Source organism: Crocodylus porosus, unplaced genomic scaffold (assembly GCF_001723895.1).
Source record: "Crocodylus porosus isolate Cpor-Errol unplaced genomic scaffold, CroPor_comp1, whole genome shotgun sequence".
NCBI lineage: Eukaryota > Metazoa > Chordata > Crocodylia > Crocodylidae > Crocodylus > Crocodylus porosus.
In genome coordinates this window covers 11,189,258-11,208,409 of record NW_017728943.1, presented here as the reverse complement: position 1 = coordinate 11,208,409, position 19,152 = coordinate 11,189,258, and the positions used below count along the sequence as shown (strand labels likewise).

Below are 19,152 nucleotides of genomic sequence, written 5' to 3'. Positions count from 1 at the left end.
TACAGCTGCAAGGCTGTATCTTGAAGTGGAAATTGTGAGCTGTCTAAGAGGGAAAAATGGAAGAAAAATAAGTTATTTTGCACTCAGTGGCAGAATTGTTCCCCCCCGCCCGAAAAAAAATGGAGTGCAACACATGCCAAAACAGCGTTCATTATATGCCTCAAAAAAGGAGGTGGTTCATTTTTAAGGTCTCTAGAGTTTTTTTATGATCACCACATCTTTGCACAGTACTCATCCTAATCCTAGACAAACTGCTATGTCAATTTTAATAAAGTAATCAGGACTGGTTAACAAATCATTTAACTACTTTTAAAGTTCAGTGTAATATAGTATAAAAAATCCTGCAATGGAATTTGGTTGGAGTTCAATAAAAATTATCATGACTAAGTGGGGCAGAACGGAAGGAAATCCCTCTTTCTGCACTTAATAAGTTGTTTTTACAAAAGTCATTTGATTAATACTATATCCTGGTTTTGTCCGATTAAAAAAACCCAACAATTTCAGTTAAAAAAAGTAACCCCAAATCCACATTTTTCCATGGTTAAAATGAAGCATCACTATGTATATATCTATATATTAGCCCTGTGTCCCCTGTGGCAAACACACACAACAAAATTTGATCTGGGTGTAAGACCAATAAAGTCAATAAAATTATGCAAAGAAAGAATCTATTCCACAAAGTTCACAAGTTCACTCTGTAATTTTCAAAGAGCTTAAAGCAGCTGAGTCTTAACAGCTGTGTAGTTCTATATGGATGCCTGAAAGTATGAGAAGAAATAAAGCAGTGTCTAGGAACTTTTAAAATTCAATCTAATTTTATTAACTGTGGACCTGATTTTCCACAGCATTGTTTCTTAAGCAGTCATATACGCTTTCTAACGTAAAATGATACCAAATCAGAACAGTTGTGCTTTATGAAAACTTTACATGGGCATAAAGCAAGGGTTAGCAACCTATGGCCTGCAGGCCAGATGTGACTTGCAACCAGCCTGCATATGTGGTGATGGAGGGATTCAACTGTGGGTGCTCTCCCCATGACTTGGAAGGTCCACTCCATCAGAGAACTAAAACATTATGCTAATTTCTACCCCTATTGTTCTTGGTTAGAATGGTAACCTCAAACCGTGGCACTGACAATTGTGGATTGTTCTGTTTTCAAGCTAAACTAAAGAGAGTAAACTGGTGCTTAATTTTAAAGATAGAGACATAAAACATCAATACAGTCAGTGTCCTAAGTATGCTCCCTATCTTGATTGGAATTGAATTTCCAGTTTCAGACAGTACCACTTCCCTTTGATTTGCAAGCTGAAGCAACATTAAAAATGGAGACATCCTCAGGCAGATTATAAAAGCAGACATCCATCCATTGCCAGAGCAGTACGAGTCCTACTCCAAATAAGAATCCAGCCCTCAATCTATAGACAAAATTCTGGTTACATCAGTGTGGGCATAGAGAGGGGGTGAAAGATAGGGAAACTCCATTTTTCAATCACATCTACCAGGAAGATGGGCTAGACTCCGCACGTCTACACGTGCATCAGACTGCACAGTTGTTACTGTGCAGTCTCAGTGGCACATGGGTCATTTCCAACCCTATTGCACAGTAGGTTGTTGCTACCACACAATAGCATCAGTGTCACGGTTCATGCCCACTACATCTCTGTAGTGATGAGCTACAGCATCCTAGCTCACATAGACATGCCCACTGTGATGTTTCACAGATACAATGAGGCATTACACGGTTCCCCTCACCCCACAGAGATTTGACAGCAGCAACTGGATTAAATCATGCTACAACAAGCAGGCATTTGAAGCATTTAATGGCTTTGAATTTTCCCTGCATGGAAAGGATGCCTCAGAGCAACTCTGGCTGTTAATCCTCTCTACTACGCTGCAAAGGAGCAAGACCTGCAATCTGACCCTCTAGTAGGAGGGGAAGGGGTTTGTTTAGAAGCAAAACTAATACTTACTATTTCTGATCTTAAGAAAAAGTCTTGCCATGATCATTTTCAGATGCATAACGAAGAATATCTACCTTACTTAAGACAACAATTTTACAGAAGTGACTAAATAAATATCACTTACCTAGTTCCTCCCATATTTTCATTTAAAACCATGAGACCAAAATTTTGCAAAAGAATTACAGACAATTAAAAATCTTGCTTAACATTCTCTCCCCCAACACCACACACACATTACCATGCTCATATTACTAAGCAGTTCCCAATATACCATGAGCTTAAATCCTGACACACTAATATATCCACAGTCACACTGGCTTAGATAAAAGGTGCTATATAAGTGCAAAGAATTAACATTTATTTAGGATCCTCATCCTGCAATGACACAGAGTAGGCAGACTGCTGTACCTCCAAAGAGCCATATTAATTTCAGTGGGGTTCCACTTAGGCACAGTAGTCTGCCCACTTGCTGTCAATTACAGGAAAAGGCCTTAATCCAAAGAAAGGAGGAATGAAAGCATAGATGCGGAGACATGAATTTAAAAAAAAAAAATGGAGAGAGAGAAAGAAAGATAGATTCATTCTGAAGGTGCTAAACAAGGTATAAGAAAGCTATACCTGAGGTAACTTGCAGCATACTAACAATAAACAGATGACAACAAAGAGGACTGCTGCATCTATGTTGATATCAGTAAAAGGAGTAATAAATTACACTAACAATGCAACACACAGTTTAGCAGGAACCAGTTACAAATCTGAATTAAAATTTTCTCCTCGGAAAAAGACATGAAGTCATATTTAAAGGGAATTTGAGCATTTTAATTTCTTTTTTAGCTGCTGATGCCAAGAACACACACAATGGGTTTTCCTGAATAAAGTCAGCCTTGAGTAGAGCACATGTGACAAATTCTACCAGGTAAGAAAGCCCACAAAGGTGTCTGAATTAACACCAAGTTGACTTGTGTGTAAGGCTCGAAAATAAATTTACCAAAAAAGAAAATATATATATTTCACTGTACCTTCTGGGCAAATTAATCAAACATTAAAATAAAATCCAAAACACTTGTTTCCTTCAATCCCAGCTCCCACAAAATTGAAATTTTACTTGATGCTTTAGATCCAAGCACTGAGGGTGGCAGTTAGCTCAGGACAATCAGATTATTGAATGTTGCAAAATCAACAATCAATACCTTCATAGCTCTAGGCTTTGCACTCTTACTGTTACTAGTAAGCATTGTTATAGGCACTGGTACTTGAAAGTCAGTTGATACACAGTATGTACATAAGTAAGCACCCATGTACACACATCATTTCATACAAAGTGTTGCTATGAATGTTCTCTTCAGAGATGCCAGCTAAGATCTATATTTATCTATAAACAACTCATCAGACTCCATGTCAGCCTATTAGTTTTCATACAGCTGAACTGCAATCATGACCTAGAATATGGCTTATATTATGGGCCGGTCGGTTTGAAGATTGTTTGGAAGAATCTGAAGCTGATGTGTTTGCTATTGAAAGCAAAGGTGACATTGCTGAACCATCTGGAGGAAGAGCTGTGGCTATTTCTGGAAATAAAGATGTCAAGTTAAAATTGGATAAGTGTGAAGTATTGGTCATGTGCATTGGTGGCATATCTGGGAGAAGAGGAAAACTTGGCTGAGCAAAACCAACGGGTCTGGGAGGAGATAAAATGGATCCAAATCGATTGTTTAAACCTCCACTACTAGGCTTCTCTGTGCTTGGATTAGGAAACATTTGATTGGGAAAGTAGGGGATGGAAATGTCATTTGACAGAGTGGGATGGGCAGGAGAATAAGGTGGGTAGAATGATGGCAGTGTATTCTGAGGATCTACTGGGATAAGGGCTGGTGTTCGAGTGGCACTGGGCTGAGTAACTGGTGGAATGAAAGATGTATTGGCATTTATTGGTGGATTCATACCACCTTCTGGAATAAAAGGGAACCCAAAATTTTGAGACAGAGTATGCTGGTCAGGGGCTGCATTATCATTAGACACTTGTGGGCTATCCGACATAAAACGGACAATGCTGCCTCTTTTTTCTACTGCAGATTGTTGGCGCCCAAGTATCATACTGCCACTGGTAGACAGAGGAAGATGGGGAAGACTAGGGTCAAATACATTTCCATGTCTTTGATTTCCAGATCGGTTCCTTTCTGGCTGGCGGATTTTAGAGCCATTATTATCATGCAGAGGATGCCTGGATCGTTGAGTGACAGAAGAATTTGGCTGACGAACAGGTGGTTGCCCTTGCTCTGCATTTCCATGAGAGACTGCAGGGTGAGGGAGAGCTGGCCGGACAACCCCATGCAGATTACTAGAAACAGGTGTATTCATGTGGCTCTTGGTTCCATGACTGTCAGTCATTCTCATGGGGTTGGACTTCTGTACAGAAATATTTGGGCTTGTGTTTCGACCCTGAATATCTCCCGAGGAAGAAGAACTTGAAAAAGGAATATTTAAAGAATTGTTCCTAGTATTAATCGTACCCATAGACAAGTCACAGCTTTCCCTATTCTGAGCTTCACCATCTCTTCGGATGTGGACACTCTCTCGTGTGGGGGGACAATTATATTCAATGGTGGAAGATGCACCACACTGTGTATTCCTTTGATGTTCTGAAATTGATCTTTGGCTTCCACTAACTTGATCTCCAAGATGAGGAGCAAGTAAACTCTGCATAAAACTTTGGTGGCATGTGTTTTCATTGTCCCGCGGTAGAAGAACATTTCCAGTTGGAATACCCTGAACTGGCTGATAAGGCAACCTCTTTTGCCTCTCTATGGGTTGCACAGTATTTTGACTAATTCGAAAAACTTGTGATTGCATGCCTCTGAGGGATGACACAGAATTACCAATGTCACTGTTTCTTGAGGCCTGCACATCAAAATTGCCTGCTGATTGCTGGCTAGCTCCACCTGGCTTAAATGGCTGACAATCAGAAAGCCGCTGCACATCTGAACCAACTACATGGTCTACGGATATACGACCCTGCATGTTATGAATTACCAAGCCTTTATTCCTGGAGACATCAAGGTAACTTCTCATTTCAAGTTGGTCTGAAACCCTAGGGCCTTGAAGAGGTATACCTATTCTCTGTTCAGTGTTAGAAGGTGTCTTTCCAATCAGTGCCTCTGCAGAGTAACTAGAAACTCTGTTTCTTTCCTGCCTGTGTGGGGCACAGGTCATATCCGATGGCCTAGTTACAGTACTTGGCTGGGACACCATTTGCTGCTCCAAACCTCTTGAGGTCATAAGTCTCTGCATCTGGTTATGCCCTGATACATGTTCAGAGGAAACTCCTGAGGCTTGCTGTCTGTTGCTAACATCTTGTTGCTGATGCAGAATATCCTGATTTATATGGCTCTGAGGATGATTATGATGGTTTCTGCTTGTTGCAGGGTTTTCACAGTTCTTTTCAGGGTGAGAATTTCCAAAGTGTTGCTGCAATTGCTGCTGCATTTGCTGGTGGTGTGGATGTGGCTGACCATTTTTTTGCCGACTTTGATCACTACCATGGTGCTTCTGCTGCAAAGAAAGTTGAGTGGTTTGGGTTCCTTGTACAAGGCTTCGTTTCTTTTGCATTTGCACCTCCTGTTGAATTGTTCTTTGTTGGTGGACATTATGGGGGTGCAAATGAACTGAACTCTCTGCATGAGGAATGTGATGCTGCATCTGGTACAAGTGATGTCTCTCTCTCAGTTGTCCAGCCTGCTGCTGTTTTAAGTATGGGTGATTACTATGAATATGCGATATGCCTGGGGCAGGAACATGCTGAATGGACTGTAGATGTTGACCCCCTGTTTGACTTTGCTGCTCTGATATTGAAGGCTGAGAACTGCATTGAACTTCAGTTTGCCTCACAGTTGTTACAAAACTGTTGGTAGATGGGAATAATCTATTAAGGCCATCAGTGTGCCCTTGATTGCTCACTGACACCACTGGATTGGATGAACTGGGAGGCATTTGACTAACCAGCATTTGACTTTGATCAGCTATACCATCTGGTGTTCGGTTCATCAAGACCATGCCTTCCAGCCCGATAGGTGTTGTCTGACACTGCTTTTGCCTCTTTGCTGTAGAAAGCAGAAAGTCATCTTGCACAGCACGCTTAGCTGCATCCTTGAGACTTTCATGGGTCTGCTGCTTTAAGTGTGGTTCTTGTATCTGGGGTGCTTGCATGGGGTTTGCCCTAATTGCATTCAGTTGTTCTTGAGCATATTCAGTCACCATAGCTGGTCCTGGAGATGGACTGACAAAGGAACTAGAGGATATGGAAAGATTCACAGTTGCAGGAACAGGTGTTTGCTCTGATGGCTGGGATAAACCTGAGCAACTCACAAGAGGATGTATTATGCAGCTTTGATGTATAAGATTATTTACACTTAAGCTAGTTACACTTGGTGAGTGGGATGTTGAAATCTGTAAAGAAGTGTTGGATGTTTCTACCCCTACAGAACAGCTTGGTTTTTCAGCCGGTCTTTCAATATTTGTTTGCACTGAATCCTGAGCACTGAATTTGCTGGGTGATATTTCCAACTGTCCTGCATTGTTATCCTTAGGTGGTTGTAGTTTAAAAGACTGCTGCTCTCTCTCCAAAGGTGCAATTTCAGCAGACTTAGGCACAGTATCCCTTATATTAACTTGTACTCCCGCTCCACCTTTCTCAAGGTTCTCTTGGTCAAAAATAGCTCTTGCTGCAAGAGCTACTATATCAGTTTGCTCTGAAAATGTGCAGCTGCTATATGTATTTGTAGATGTGCTGCTGGTAACATCTTCCTTAGATGTGTCTGGCAACATGGATGCAACTGAGAAGCCACGGCTGCTCCCAGAGCTAGTCGACATTGGAGAGTCTGCCTGTCTGCTAGAAATAAGAGAACTATTAACCACCTCTTGGTCAGAAATGCAAGAATGGTGTTGTGTGAGAGTATCACCTTCCGTGTTCATTAGCAAGAGTTCCTGCTTCTCAGGCAAACTGACATTTGCTTCTATTGTTTTGGAGTTTTCTGTGGAAAAATTAGAATGTTCAACATGAACTGCAAAGGAGGTTTTTTGTGCAACTGTTCTTTCTTTAGTAAGGTCAGATAGCATTTTAGTTAGACCTTGTCCCTCTAACAAATCTGTGCCTTGCACTCCAGTTGAAGAATTCTGCCCTATGCTGCAGGTCTCTGAAATGGCTTCTGTCTCAGAAGGATGGTTTGTTGCACTACTTTGTGCTCTTGGTGTCTCAGGAATCTGAGAAATTGTTACATGTGCTTCACAAGGAGAAGACATTGAGACACTAGGAGTTGCATTGGATTGGGACGATTCCAGCAGTGCAGAGTTGGGCAGTGGATTATTTTGAGACCTCCATGCTTGTTGAGGAATGGAATCTTTGGAACTTGACTGAACCAATGCAAATTGTTCTGACATCACTGATTTCAACGGTGAAGAAGTAGGAATCTCTGTTGAGCTTGGCTCTGGCAAATGGCCAGATCCCATCATCTGTTCAGAATTATGAGCTTCTTTGGAACAATCATCAGAAATGCTTACAGGACTTGGTGCTGCCACACTCTTTGCTTGTGATACATCTAAGGTTTGTGATAGCACAGGTGTATTTTTAAGCAGTCCTTCGCTATTTGAACGCTGGTCTGTACCTTCCACATTAGTGCAATCAAACTTCCCTACATCTCTGCAAGGAACTGCTGGACATGAATTTTTGCTAATGGATATTAAATGTTTTTTTGTACTCTGTTTTTTATTTGTCCTTTTTGATTTTACATTAGATGGCACACTAGCAAGTTTTTTAGGGGACATGCTTACTGAATGAGCAGCACTGGGTAACACTGTTGAACTTTCAGTAGCTATGGAAGATGTAGAAGTTGGTAGTGCTACACAGTTTATTGGGGCAATCTGGCTGCTGGAAACTGTGGGATTAGTAGGCTGACTGAGTGGCAGCTGTAAGCAGCTTTGCCCAGCCATTTGTGATATACTTTGATTGAGGTTTGCTAAAGCACCAAATGTGTTGAGGGCAACATTAGTATTTGGATCTTCGCTGGTGGTAGGTTGAATAATTTGCATAGGGGTCTGATTTGAAGTTCCAGATGAGGACATTACAGGTTGCAATGCAAACAGCTGCCCATTTAAAGAGATGGTCTGAGGATGCTGTTGATTTGACATGGTAACAGAAAAGGTTTGTGTAGAGCTAGAAGATGGTAAAGAGGAAGGTCTTGGTAATATATGGACAAGATGCTTCCCTCCAAATGTTTGTGGAGCAGAGGCATTTTGCACTGGGTTGTTAGAGTTTGTTATTGGACTGGGTCCATTCACAGGAACTCTGACAGAACCAGGGGCTTGTGCAGAAAGGATGGGAAGCGGATTTTGATTAGCTGCTTGTATAATCACAATCTGCTGGCTAACTGTTTGGCTAGAAACTTCAGCTCTCACTATTGGAGGACATGGGGTAGTGTTTGGAGGCTGGAGAATTATGACATTTTGATTAGTTGGTGCTGCAGTAACAGCTGACCCACCAACTGGTTGAGCCATCTGAATTACCTGCATAGCTGAATTCAATGGAAGTATATTTCCTGCAGGCTGGGCCTTAACCTGTGGCTGAGTGATTAATGGCTGCACAGGTAATGATGGGCAAGAAGGCATGGTAACAACAATTTGTTCAGCTGCCTGTCTGTCTCCAGTCAAAGAAGGATTCAGACTCATGCTTGCAGTCAAATGCCTATTGGAGGTGGAAGATACTGAACGAGCACTAGTTACTGGCTCATTTAATAATGCAGTCATTAAACCAGAAGGAGTTTGGCTTAGTGGCTGAACAGTGTTTCCTGCTAATTGCAAAGTAGTCCATGTAGTCTGTGTGTTTCCAACTGAAGGGATCCATGTCAGGTTACTCATGTTTTTCAAGTCAGAAGCACCAACACTCGAAGAGCCAGAAAAAGACCAACAGTTGTCTAAAGAACTGGCAGGCACTGTGCTTATTGCTGTTAAAGCCTTCACTCCTACTGCAGAAGTCACTGGCATGCCAGCACTACTTCCCAAGTCTGTACTTTTGAGAACATTTACTGATGGGGAGCCATCCATGATGGAAAGTCTCACAGATGGGGTACAAGTGGTAGCAGTGGCTGAAACTACAAAGCTTTCTTGAAATTCACTTCTAGAATCCTGCAGCCTTGAATAGGACACGTTCACCTGTTGAATTTGAGATGCCTCAATTGTAGCATTAGGAGGAAGACTGATGCCAGGTGTGACTGTTTTCTTTGTTAACTTGGTACTTTCTTGTCCATGTTTGGCTTGGGGGACATTTTGATCATTCTGTGACACGTTACTTGAGGAACAATATAGTTCTGGTTCTGTCCCTGAGTGAGAAGCCTTTTGTAAGGTGGCAGTAGAAGAACTAAGAAGGGCCTGCTCATTATCTGAGGTGGAAAGCTCAAGAAGATTCCTTGCTGGAACTGGCTGACTGGATGCCAATGGAGAAACTGTGGTTTGAGACCATGGCTTGTTTTCTGCAGGGCAAATACCAGAAATAGTCACAGGGGACACTAGGTTGCAAGTTCTCTGGACTGGTACAACATTTGCTGTTTGTTTTTGTAAATTATTCCCAACATTGAAAGTTATTCCCTGGACAGGTGCCCCCTGGTTATTTCCACTGGGCTGACTCCCATTCGAATAGACAATGATGTTCTTTTGAACCTGATCACTGGAAATGACAACAGAGACCTTTGCATTTTTGAGGTTCCCTTTCCAATGGATTGTGGGATCATCATACAGGCAAATGTCATTTGCTTTCAGGAGTTCTATATATCGCCCATTTTCCTTTTGGAGCTCATCCAGCTGTTTCCGGAGCTTTTTTATCTCCTCAGCTGCAAAACAAATAAGAATATACCATTAACAGGGTATCCTTAAAAATGTTGGGAAAGGTTATTTCTGCCATATGACTTACAAAATAGTTTCTATGTAACACAGTATATACATTATTAAATACATGGTATGTCCTCTGAAAACCTTACTTAAAAAAACATATCTAGGTATAGCTAAGTCTTATCTCAGGCATGCCCCCTTCTCACCTGCTTCCAGCTCAGTTAAGCAGATCAGTCAGTCACTGTTATAGTCAGATTCATTAATTTTTATGTCTAAGCCATTTTAAAGGATTTAAATCATGTTGCAAGTTCTAGACATCTGATTAATTTTAAAAAGACTGCGAAAGGGACTGGAAAACTAATTTATCTTTTCTCTGTGGGCAGACACCTATATATAATGTACTTGAAATGGTAGTGTTGGGAGTGATGTAGCTTGTGATTACTGCGCAGTAGTGCTGCATGACGCAATGCTGAAAAAGCCATTCAGTGAGGCTACAGTGCAGTTATTTAGTACTTGTTTATACAAGTACGAAATGATTGCAGAGTAACAACTGCATAGTCAACATCTCGTGTAGACATGGCCACTGTGAACTTATTAATGGCAACATCCCATGATGCTGCTGCTTTAATTTGCCATAGTTACGTACACAAATATGCATTGACATACCATCAACCTTCTTGCTTTCTAATTACTCTGAACAGCCATCTCTCTTCTGCCAATCTCTCTTCTTGAGATTCCCCAATTTGTTGATCCAAATGAAAAAAAAAATCCTGATTTTGTTACTAAACTTGATAACTGAGAACAGGTTTTAATGAGTGTTCTATGTTCAATAAATGCTGCAGGCAAGAAATTGCTTCCTTGTAGCAGTAAGAAATTTCCATTCTGGGTTCTGAAGGTGCTTCATGTCACTATGCTACATAACCATGGGATTAGTAAAGAGAGGAGGGTGCTAACAAAGCTGTGCATTGCAGGGGAAAACAGTTCTGATTGGTGGGAGATATACGAGCCACATAACAGCCAGTAGAAAGGAGAAAAAAGGAACATCAAGAACCTTCAAAATATTACACGCTTACCTTGTTCACTGTTTCCTCCATTTAATAGGAGTTCATCATTTTGCCTTTTCATTTCTGTTATATATTTAAAGGCCTGATCCAGTATCATGTTCTTACTCTACAAAAGAACATGTGGTATAATTAGGAGAAGGTCCATCACTGAACACTTTTAATCAAAAGCAGACTTACTACAGACAAGACTACATATGTTTTCAGCGTAACAGCTTAATTGGAATCTTTATTTTAAAGACGTCCTAAACTCAGTTTTCACATTTTATTTTTTCTTGTATTTTCTAAACAAAACAATCTCTCATCAAATTGCTTACTGCATAGTTATTGATTCTTTGAGATGCATTATCCATAAAGACATGTACAGTCAATTGGAGCCATCTGTAACCCTTCTGCCAAGACTCGCTTGCAGTACAAATGCTGGGTCCAAATTTGGCAGGTGTTGGCTCGTGTCCCCACCCGTTAACCTGGGAAAATTTCACCATTACCAGAAGTCCTGGAAGAATGACTTCTCCATTTGTAAGCAGTTTGGATACCAACGATATATAAAAGTTTATAAATGTGAAAAAGAAAATAACTGAACCATATAAATTACACCCCAAACAACAAATGAAAACCCTCAAATAACAAACAACAAGCCCATGAGTCTTTTGGTGTCTGCGTCTTTCTGAGAGCTTCCCCAACCTGGGAGGCTACTACCTTACCCAGCAAAAGTGGGGAAGAGCCTTTCTTCAGTTCCACTGAGGAAGATTTCACCCCACTGGCTTCTGCTTGGGATAGCTGATGCTGGGGCTAGGGTGTGCTGCCTTACGTCACTTTCTGGCTCATCACTTCTCACCGCTTGGGAATGCTGCCTCTACTGCTACTGTGGGGAGTGCTAAAGCAGGCTGCCTGCCACTTTTTGAACTTGCTGCTCTGCTGCTTCTCATGGTTAGGTTCACTACTGCTGCTCTGTTAGCACCACTAGGGTTGGCTGAAGTGTACTATTTGCTGCCCAGGGTTGCTTGCCCCCTCTTGGATTCAGGCCTTATTAGTGAGGCAGCTCTCCCCATCTCTCACCAGCCTCTGCAAGAATACCCTCAAAGGGGGACTTCACTCTAGGGTCCCCCTTGGGCTCTCCAGTCACAGCCCTGGAGTTTCTTTTTCTTGGCCCTTCAGGGTGCCCTCACTCCTCCTGACAGTCATGGAACCTTCTTCTCCTGCGTGCCCGATGAGAATCTGCAAATCTGCAGTAGAACAGAGCTCCAGTACTAGAGCGCACAATCAAAAACATTATATGTATAAGCAGGGTTACACCTCATTCAATGGTGTACAGGCTAAAACAACCCCAGACATCACCTCAGTTCCTTCTCTCATAAGAACTCTGTCACTATTAGACTCTACAGAAAGGAGGGAGGGAAGGAAAGCAGCTTGTGGAATCCATATGGGCAAGACATCTCAAAGAACCAGTTACCACAGCACATAATCATACTTTCCTCTTTGAGTGATTCTACTTGTAGTGACTGGCAAGCTATGACCTCATAGTGGCTGACACAGCAATTTCAGGACAGCTCTGTCCAAGTAGGTCTCTGATTTGGAAGTCTCAGTTACAGAATACTTGTGAGTAAAAATTCTGCAATTTGGATGCTACTCAGAGAAGCCACTGGAGCTCCAACTACTAGTTTTGTGAATCAGGTTGGGGATATCATGAAAGAGGAAGAATAAATTTCATCTGAGTTCTCAGGTGCTAGGTATTAATGGAATTGGCAGGTATGCTTTCATGAGCTCTAGCGTCTGTGGTGAACATGGTGTCCATTTCCTTAAAATGTCTCTAGAGAGAAACTGCATTCTAGTAAAAGCTTCTCTATGTACTATGACATCTTTTTCCAGTTTAGACAATCATATTTTGACATATGTTTAGAGTATTTCTCTGTTGGTATAATTTTTTGAAGCACTTTAGATCCTTTATGTAGTGCCATCACCACCTGCAATCCTGGGTCTGAGAGAGTTAAAAAACACTCAAATGCCTTAGGACAAGCTTGACAGCATCTGCCAACTTTCTTAAATGTTTAGTAATTTGTAGGATTCTTCTTGTACTACCTACCTCCTTCGGCATCTCCAAGGTCTGTCAGCTGTAATAGGTCTTGGAAGATATTAAAATCCCTACAGCTGACAGGAGAGGAAGGGATGACAAGCTCCCTGGGTAAGGAGGAAGATACTTGCTGTTGGAATCAGTCATCTGTCTCCACCTAGCTTCCTTGCTACCATATTCCTACTGACCTTCAAGTAGACCTACAACATCTTTCAGGTGAGGGAGAATTAATTGGGCAACAGTAAATAAAGTTGACCAGTTGGCTGCATATAACATAGCTTCTTGGCCTACTAACAGTAAGGAGTTGACTAAAATTGTTCCTGAATAGTCTGCTATACTTCTCTGCTGAAGCTGTGGTTGTGAGCCTCCCAGTGAAAAAAAAAATATCGGTGTAGGGAGGGAATCAGCAGCACATGGCCTGCAAGTCAGATCTGGCCTGTGGAGCCACTGGACTTGAGCTGTGAAGCTGGAGGAGGGAGGAGTTTTGGTTGTGTTCCAGCAATGGGAGGCTCTGCCCAGGCCCACACCTCCCACCAGGTGGTGAGAAGCTGCACTAAGGCCAGACAGTTGGGAGCTACATCCTTACCACCAGTTGGGAGCTACATCCTTACCACTGCTTCTCCCCAGTCTCCAGGCTATGGTGTAGACAAAACCTCCTTCTACTGATGCTCCGCCAAAACCTACCGAGCCTGTATCATACTGGACCTGCATTGTTTCATCCTGTTGCTCAGAAATATTGCTGGCCACTGGTGCAGAGCAATAAACCACAGGAACAAAAATCATGAAAAGTGAGTGTTCAGAGTTTTAACTGAAGGACTCCTCCCAAATCTGAAAACAGTCACCCAGCACTAGATGTCTTCTTTCTGTGTCCCTTTGGAGAAGGAGTGATAGACTGAGCCTCAAGGATGTGAAGCAAGGGGCATGCAGAGTACTCACTGAATGTGATAACAGCCTTGAAGGAGGGGGAAAGCTTTAAATCCCAAGGACATTCTTTTGGGTATAATAGCTAGAGTCCCAGTACTAGCAGTATCCTACAAAACAGTTTCTTGGTTGTTTTGGTTTGTTGTTTTTTTGTTTCACTGTCTTTTCTTTTTTAAAAAAAACAGTTGCTATGATCTCAGTTTCTCCACTACCACTGCACTGAATAGTAGCAATATTTAATTACTGAATCAGATTATGAAGAAAACTCATCAATTCATTATTGGTGGGACTCTAAAGTCAAGAACAGTGCTTTATGAAAGCCATGCTTTAATTCAACTACAAGTTACTGGGCTTTCCAAATGCAGAAAAAAAATCCCTGCACAAGTAGAAAATACTTAATGAAATTCTGTGTTATATACAACATCTATTTAGATGACTACAGTAGTAATTTTTTGCCTTATAATCTACTACTCTGAGTCCTTCAAATGCTTTAAAAAAAGAATCAGGCCTTGCAACACTTAATGAGGTTGGTATTAGCCTCATTTACAGATGAGGAAATTAAGGAACAGAGAAGGGGAAGTGATTTGTCTAATGTCACATACAGTCAGTGGCAGAGCAGGGACTAGAACCCAGGAGTCTTGAATCACAGCCCCTTCAGAGACACCTCTTCTGGCATTTAACTGGGGATGAAAGTGATAGAGAAGGAAAAGGGAGTTTGATCAGAATATGCAATTCTGCAGTATTTCATTTTATCCTTCATCCTAATTGGGTTGCCATGTCAAACTTCAGATTCAAACTTGATTGCTATTGGGTTTGCATACTATTTAGTTAGAAAGTTAAAATTCCACAGAGAAAAACAAACAGTAGATATAGATAGCATACTGCTGCAACACTGGTGCCAAATGAGTTTTTTGAGGATTACAATATGCTGTTCTTGATCAAATCAGAAAAGCTGGAAGTAGAAAAGAAGCATTAAAACCCTCAGCCTAATTCTTATAGCACAATGCAGAACTGTCTCCTCTGGGACATTCTATTAATGATCTCTTGGGTCAAGGCCCTCAAAGCATATGGTTTCCATCCATCGTACTGGAACACTAATTCATACACTGTAACCTTTTAATGCTGGATGTTTCTCTTCATAGTCAGACTTCAATTTCCCTTTTAATTCTACTTCAGTATACCTAGGGATACCTACAATGCTAACAGACTAGAAATATTTAGATGGGCACAATATGTTCACTTTGACTTATTTAGGCTAGTAGTGTTTAACCTTTTGGCATCCAAGCTAGATAAGAGGTATGGGGCTAACCTTGCATTGCCCTGGCCCCACATGCTCGGATCAGGCCCTTCACCATCTTGGGCCTACCCACTCCATCTAGTGTGCAGGGCCACATTATTTGCCCCACGGGATGTTTTTATTCTTTCCAATTTAATCAGTTACTCAGTTCAGACTTATTCATTATTGTTGCTAGTCCCTGAATACTCCACAGGATGCCAACGTCTTTCTGTCAATGTAATCCCTAAAATGGAATGCCATCTTGCAGATGTGGTGGAAATAAAATAAGACTATAAAAAGACTTTGGTCCATGATGTGACCTTGGCATATGCAGACAGAAACTGTACCGACCTTTTCTAAAATGATATCACATTGCAAACTCACAGCTCCTTTGCTACCTCTATTTCTCAAGTATCAGTGCTTCCTAGGTTTTTCTCTCCTAGTGAGCACAAGTGTGCTGGAACCTTCCACTCTGATTGATCAGTTCTATTTTACATACATAGTAGAGAGGTTTCTCTTTAGTTATAAATGTATATTTAATTCTTAAATCATGGAGAAGATGTTTTCTTCAAATATAGGGGGAAAAACAGGGAACACATTCCAATAATGAAAACAGAGAAAATAGTTTAAAGACTCGCAAAATGTTGAATCTTTAAAGATTCTCCTAGTTAAAGACATCTTAATGACGAGGCAAAATGGTTGAGAGAATCTGGCCCTTTCCCTTTATTTCACTAGGAAAACATGAAGATCATTTATGCTGACCTTCCCTTAAATAGTCTGGGTTTTATTGGGGTAATCATTTCAGAATAAAGCCTGCAAGCTTCTGATCCTGAAACGATGCTACATGATCTGTATACCAAGCGCCTCCACCAGCTCAACAGCTTGATATTCTTATCATATAATGAACCTATACAGGTACCACAAAATGTCTGTTGTGCTGTGTTGCAAATGTCTTACTAGTAAAGAGAAATTCAAGGAGGGAAATTATCAAGAGGGAGTTCACCAACTTTGTAACTAATGTACTGAACAATTCCACCTCTTCTCCCGGCTCCCTTTCTTTCTCTGAGCTTTCCACTGGCCACTGTTGATATCACTTGTACCTTTGTAGCGCATACCATTTCTAAAGCTTTCTATTGCAGGGAGTAACAACTTCTTGCTGCCGCAGACTGGAGCCTGTGACCAACCTCCTGCCACTGACTGCAAATCTCCACTTCCTAGAGCACTTACCTTTGCCTCCAACCTCTGCAGGAAGGGGGATGCTGAGGAGGACACTGGCCTGATGCCACCTAATCTCTCAGGCCACCCTGGGTTGAGTCAGACCTTCACTGGCTGAATCCAACTTCTTCTTGCGCTGGATTCAGCCCATGGACCATAGGTTGCCAACCTCTGTCCTACTGTATTTCAGCCTCATAAGCTAGCCATCATTTAATTCTCACAAAGACAACTTCTCTCTTGCTTATATTTCTTCATTTCCTCTAATCATCACCATTTAGCATTTATACTGCCTTAAAAGCATTAATATTAAATATCATACAAAATAAACATGTTTGCAATTATATTTATATCATACAAGAGGACACTGAGTGATGATGTAAAAATGGGAGAAGGGAAAAGAGCTTTGAAGAACTATGAACTAGCTTTTCAGTAAGCTGATCAACACAAACAAGTAAACCAGCTTTCCAAAACAGGAGAAAAAAAATGTTTCTGCAGCTGGGTTTTTTTCAAAACCAATTAATTCATTTTGTCGATATGGACACACTATGGCTTGCTGGGCAAATGATTTCTGAAAGTGCTTCCTGGACAATACTCTATACATGCATACATGAGCTAGGATGCTTCAGGGAATAGTCATTCACGCAACAAACAGGTGACTTTTCACAATGATACTTAATGTTCATTTAGCAGGAAACTCATATTTTGGAAAACTGCACTTATATTGCTTTGCAATTTCCAAGAGTTCAATCATAAATAACTTCGTACAACAAATGTTCATCCAAGGTTTCATTGAGTATATTATTACAGTCTTAGTTTGCTTCCCACACTAAGAGCTCCTACAGATGCGTGCGGAGCCCGCTCCAATGCACTGGAAATCCAGATTAATCGAGTCTGCTGGAACATGGAAAATGACATACTCCAGCAGCCTTCCATTTTGCATGTATCAGCATCCCTGCACGTCTTTGCACTGAAAAAAATGGCAGCAGGGCACTTTGAAATAAAACTCAGACATGTTTTAGTTAAAAGTACCCCGTTGCCATTTTTTCAGCACGGGGATGCTGATACACATGATGCACAGGCACTTTTAATTAGTGCAGCTTGCTAATTAAAGATCCTCGTGCTGCATCCCAGAGCACGTGTAAAAATGCCCAAAATCTGCAAACAGAGGTATCCTTCTGTTTACAGTTTCGGAGGACCTGGACCAAATGAGCACTACCTGGAAAATTGCCAGGCACATTTAAATGACTTACCTGTTTTGGTACCGGTGAAGTAATGTTATTGCCATGTTAGTCCAAGAAATATGCAAGAAGCAAGAATTCTTGTGGGTGATGTCTTTTATTGGACCAACTGTATGGTTGGGATACCCAAAAGTTTGCCTGTGTTTATCATAGTATGTTTTCACAAGGCTGTTTACCTGCTTAAGAGCTGGGGAACATGGAATGAGCTCTCCAATTCGATTTATCCCAGCATTGATCTTCTTTTTTCGATGTCTCTCCACTAAACAAAAATAAAATGCACCATTGTCAAATCAACAAAATTATTAGCAGGTCCAGCACCAACCTGAGTACTCATAAATGTATTATTTCATGGTTATCATTACCTCTCATAGCATCTTAGGAGATGAAAAGTATTCATTTCTAAAGTAACACCTCAATTATTGAATTCTCACTCAGTAAAACAGGAAGACAGTGACAAAAAGAGGTATTTGAAAAGGTGGGGAACAACAGGACCATTCATGGAGAAAAGGGAGCAGTGGCTTATCATAAGGCTGCATCCACACGAGCTTGCACATGTCTGTCGCAGCATCTTAAAGCTGTTTGAGATGCTGCAGAACATACCCCATGAACTAGAAAGTGTTCTTTGCACTGCCTATTTGCAGCGTGGACTCTAAACTTGATACGAGGGAATCCCGATATTAAAAGAAAATGCACTGGAAAAAAAGGAGCATAGGAAGTGCTCTCACAACAAGAAGCAGCTCCAGAAGCAACTGGAGGCTCAGTTCTCCAAAGATACACCCTAGCACCCAGCAGAGGGTGTCTGTGTCTGCTGCATGCCCTTGCTGCTCCATCATGCTGCCTCAGCATGCTGGAGAAAAAAAGTGAGGCCTGGCTGGCAGCAGCAGCTCCAGAGCTGACTAGGACTCAACCTCTGCCCTGGATTGCTTCAGAGCCTGCTTGGCAACCAGGGTCTGTCCGGGGCCCAGGCACAGCAGCAAGATCAGGCAGGCTGCCTTGCAGCTATGCACGGGGGCCAGCTGTGCCCATGTCCTGGAGAATGAGGCACCAGTGTCAGAGGCAGAAGACCGGGAGACTGGAGCAGGGACCATACAAGATCCTGGTAAGCAGGGATCTGGGTTTTCTGTTTCCCATAGAAAAACATGGATTTCCCCTTTTAAAGGGAAAACTGTGCTCTCCCCCACCACACACAACCCTCCTCCCCCACAGTCTCACCCCTTCTGCCCACACCCTGGGATGGCACCTGCTGGCAAGAACCACAGCCATGCTGGCAGCTGCTGCACTGCAGCCCTGCCCCACACCCACTCTGGTATTGGGACATGCAGCCCCAGCTTGGGGAGGGAGCTCCTGGTCCCAGGAACCACTTTGGGGTGGGTGATGGGTACAGGTGGCAGTGAGGTCTATTGGTGTGTGATGGACCAGGGTGGCAGAAGTGAGCAAGCATACAATACACATATATTACAGGGGGAAGGGATGTGTTCCAGGTTGGAGTGACTGTCAGAACCAGGCTTCGAGCCCCCCACGCCTTGCCTAGAGCAGT

At 41.9% G+C, this 19,152-nt stretch overlaps 1 protein-coding gene across 1 annotated transcript; it reads right to left on the bottom strand.

The window, feature by feature from the left end:
- Positions 1–792: 792 nt before the first annotated feature.
- USF3 (upstream transcription factor family member 3) lies at positions 793–17,905 on the bottom strand (the record flags this gene model as incomplete). The annotated part of the gene is made up of 4 exons (XM_019548533.1): positions 793–9,835; positions 10,907–11,003; positions 14,489–14,566; positions 17,792–17,905. Coding segments are annotated over 4 exons (6,750 nt in total), but the record flags the coding sequence as incomplete, so codon positions are not given.
- Between the last annotated feature and the right edge of the window lie 1,247 nt (positions 17,906–19,152).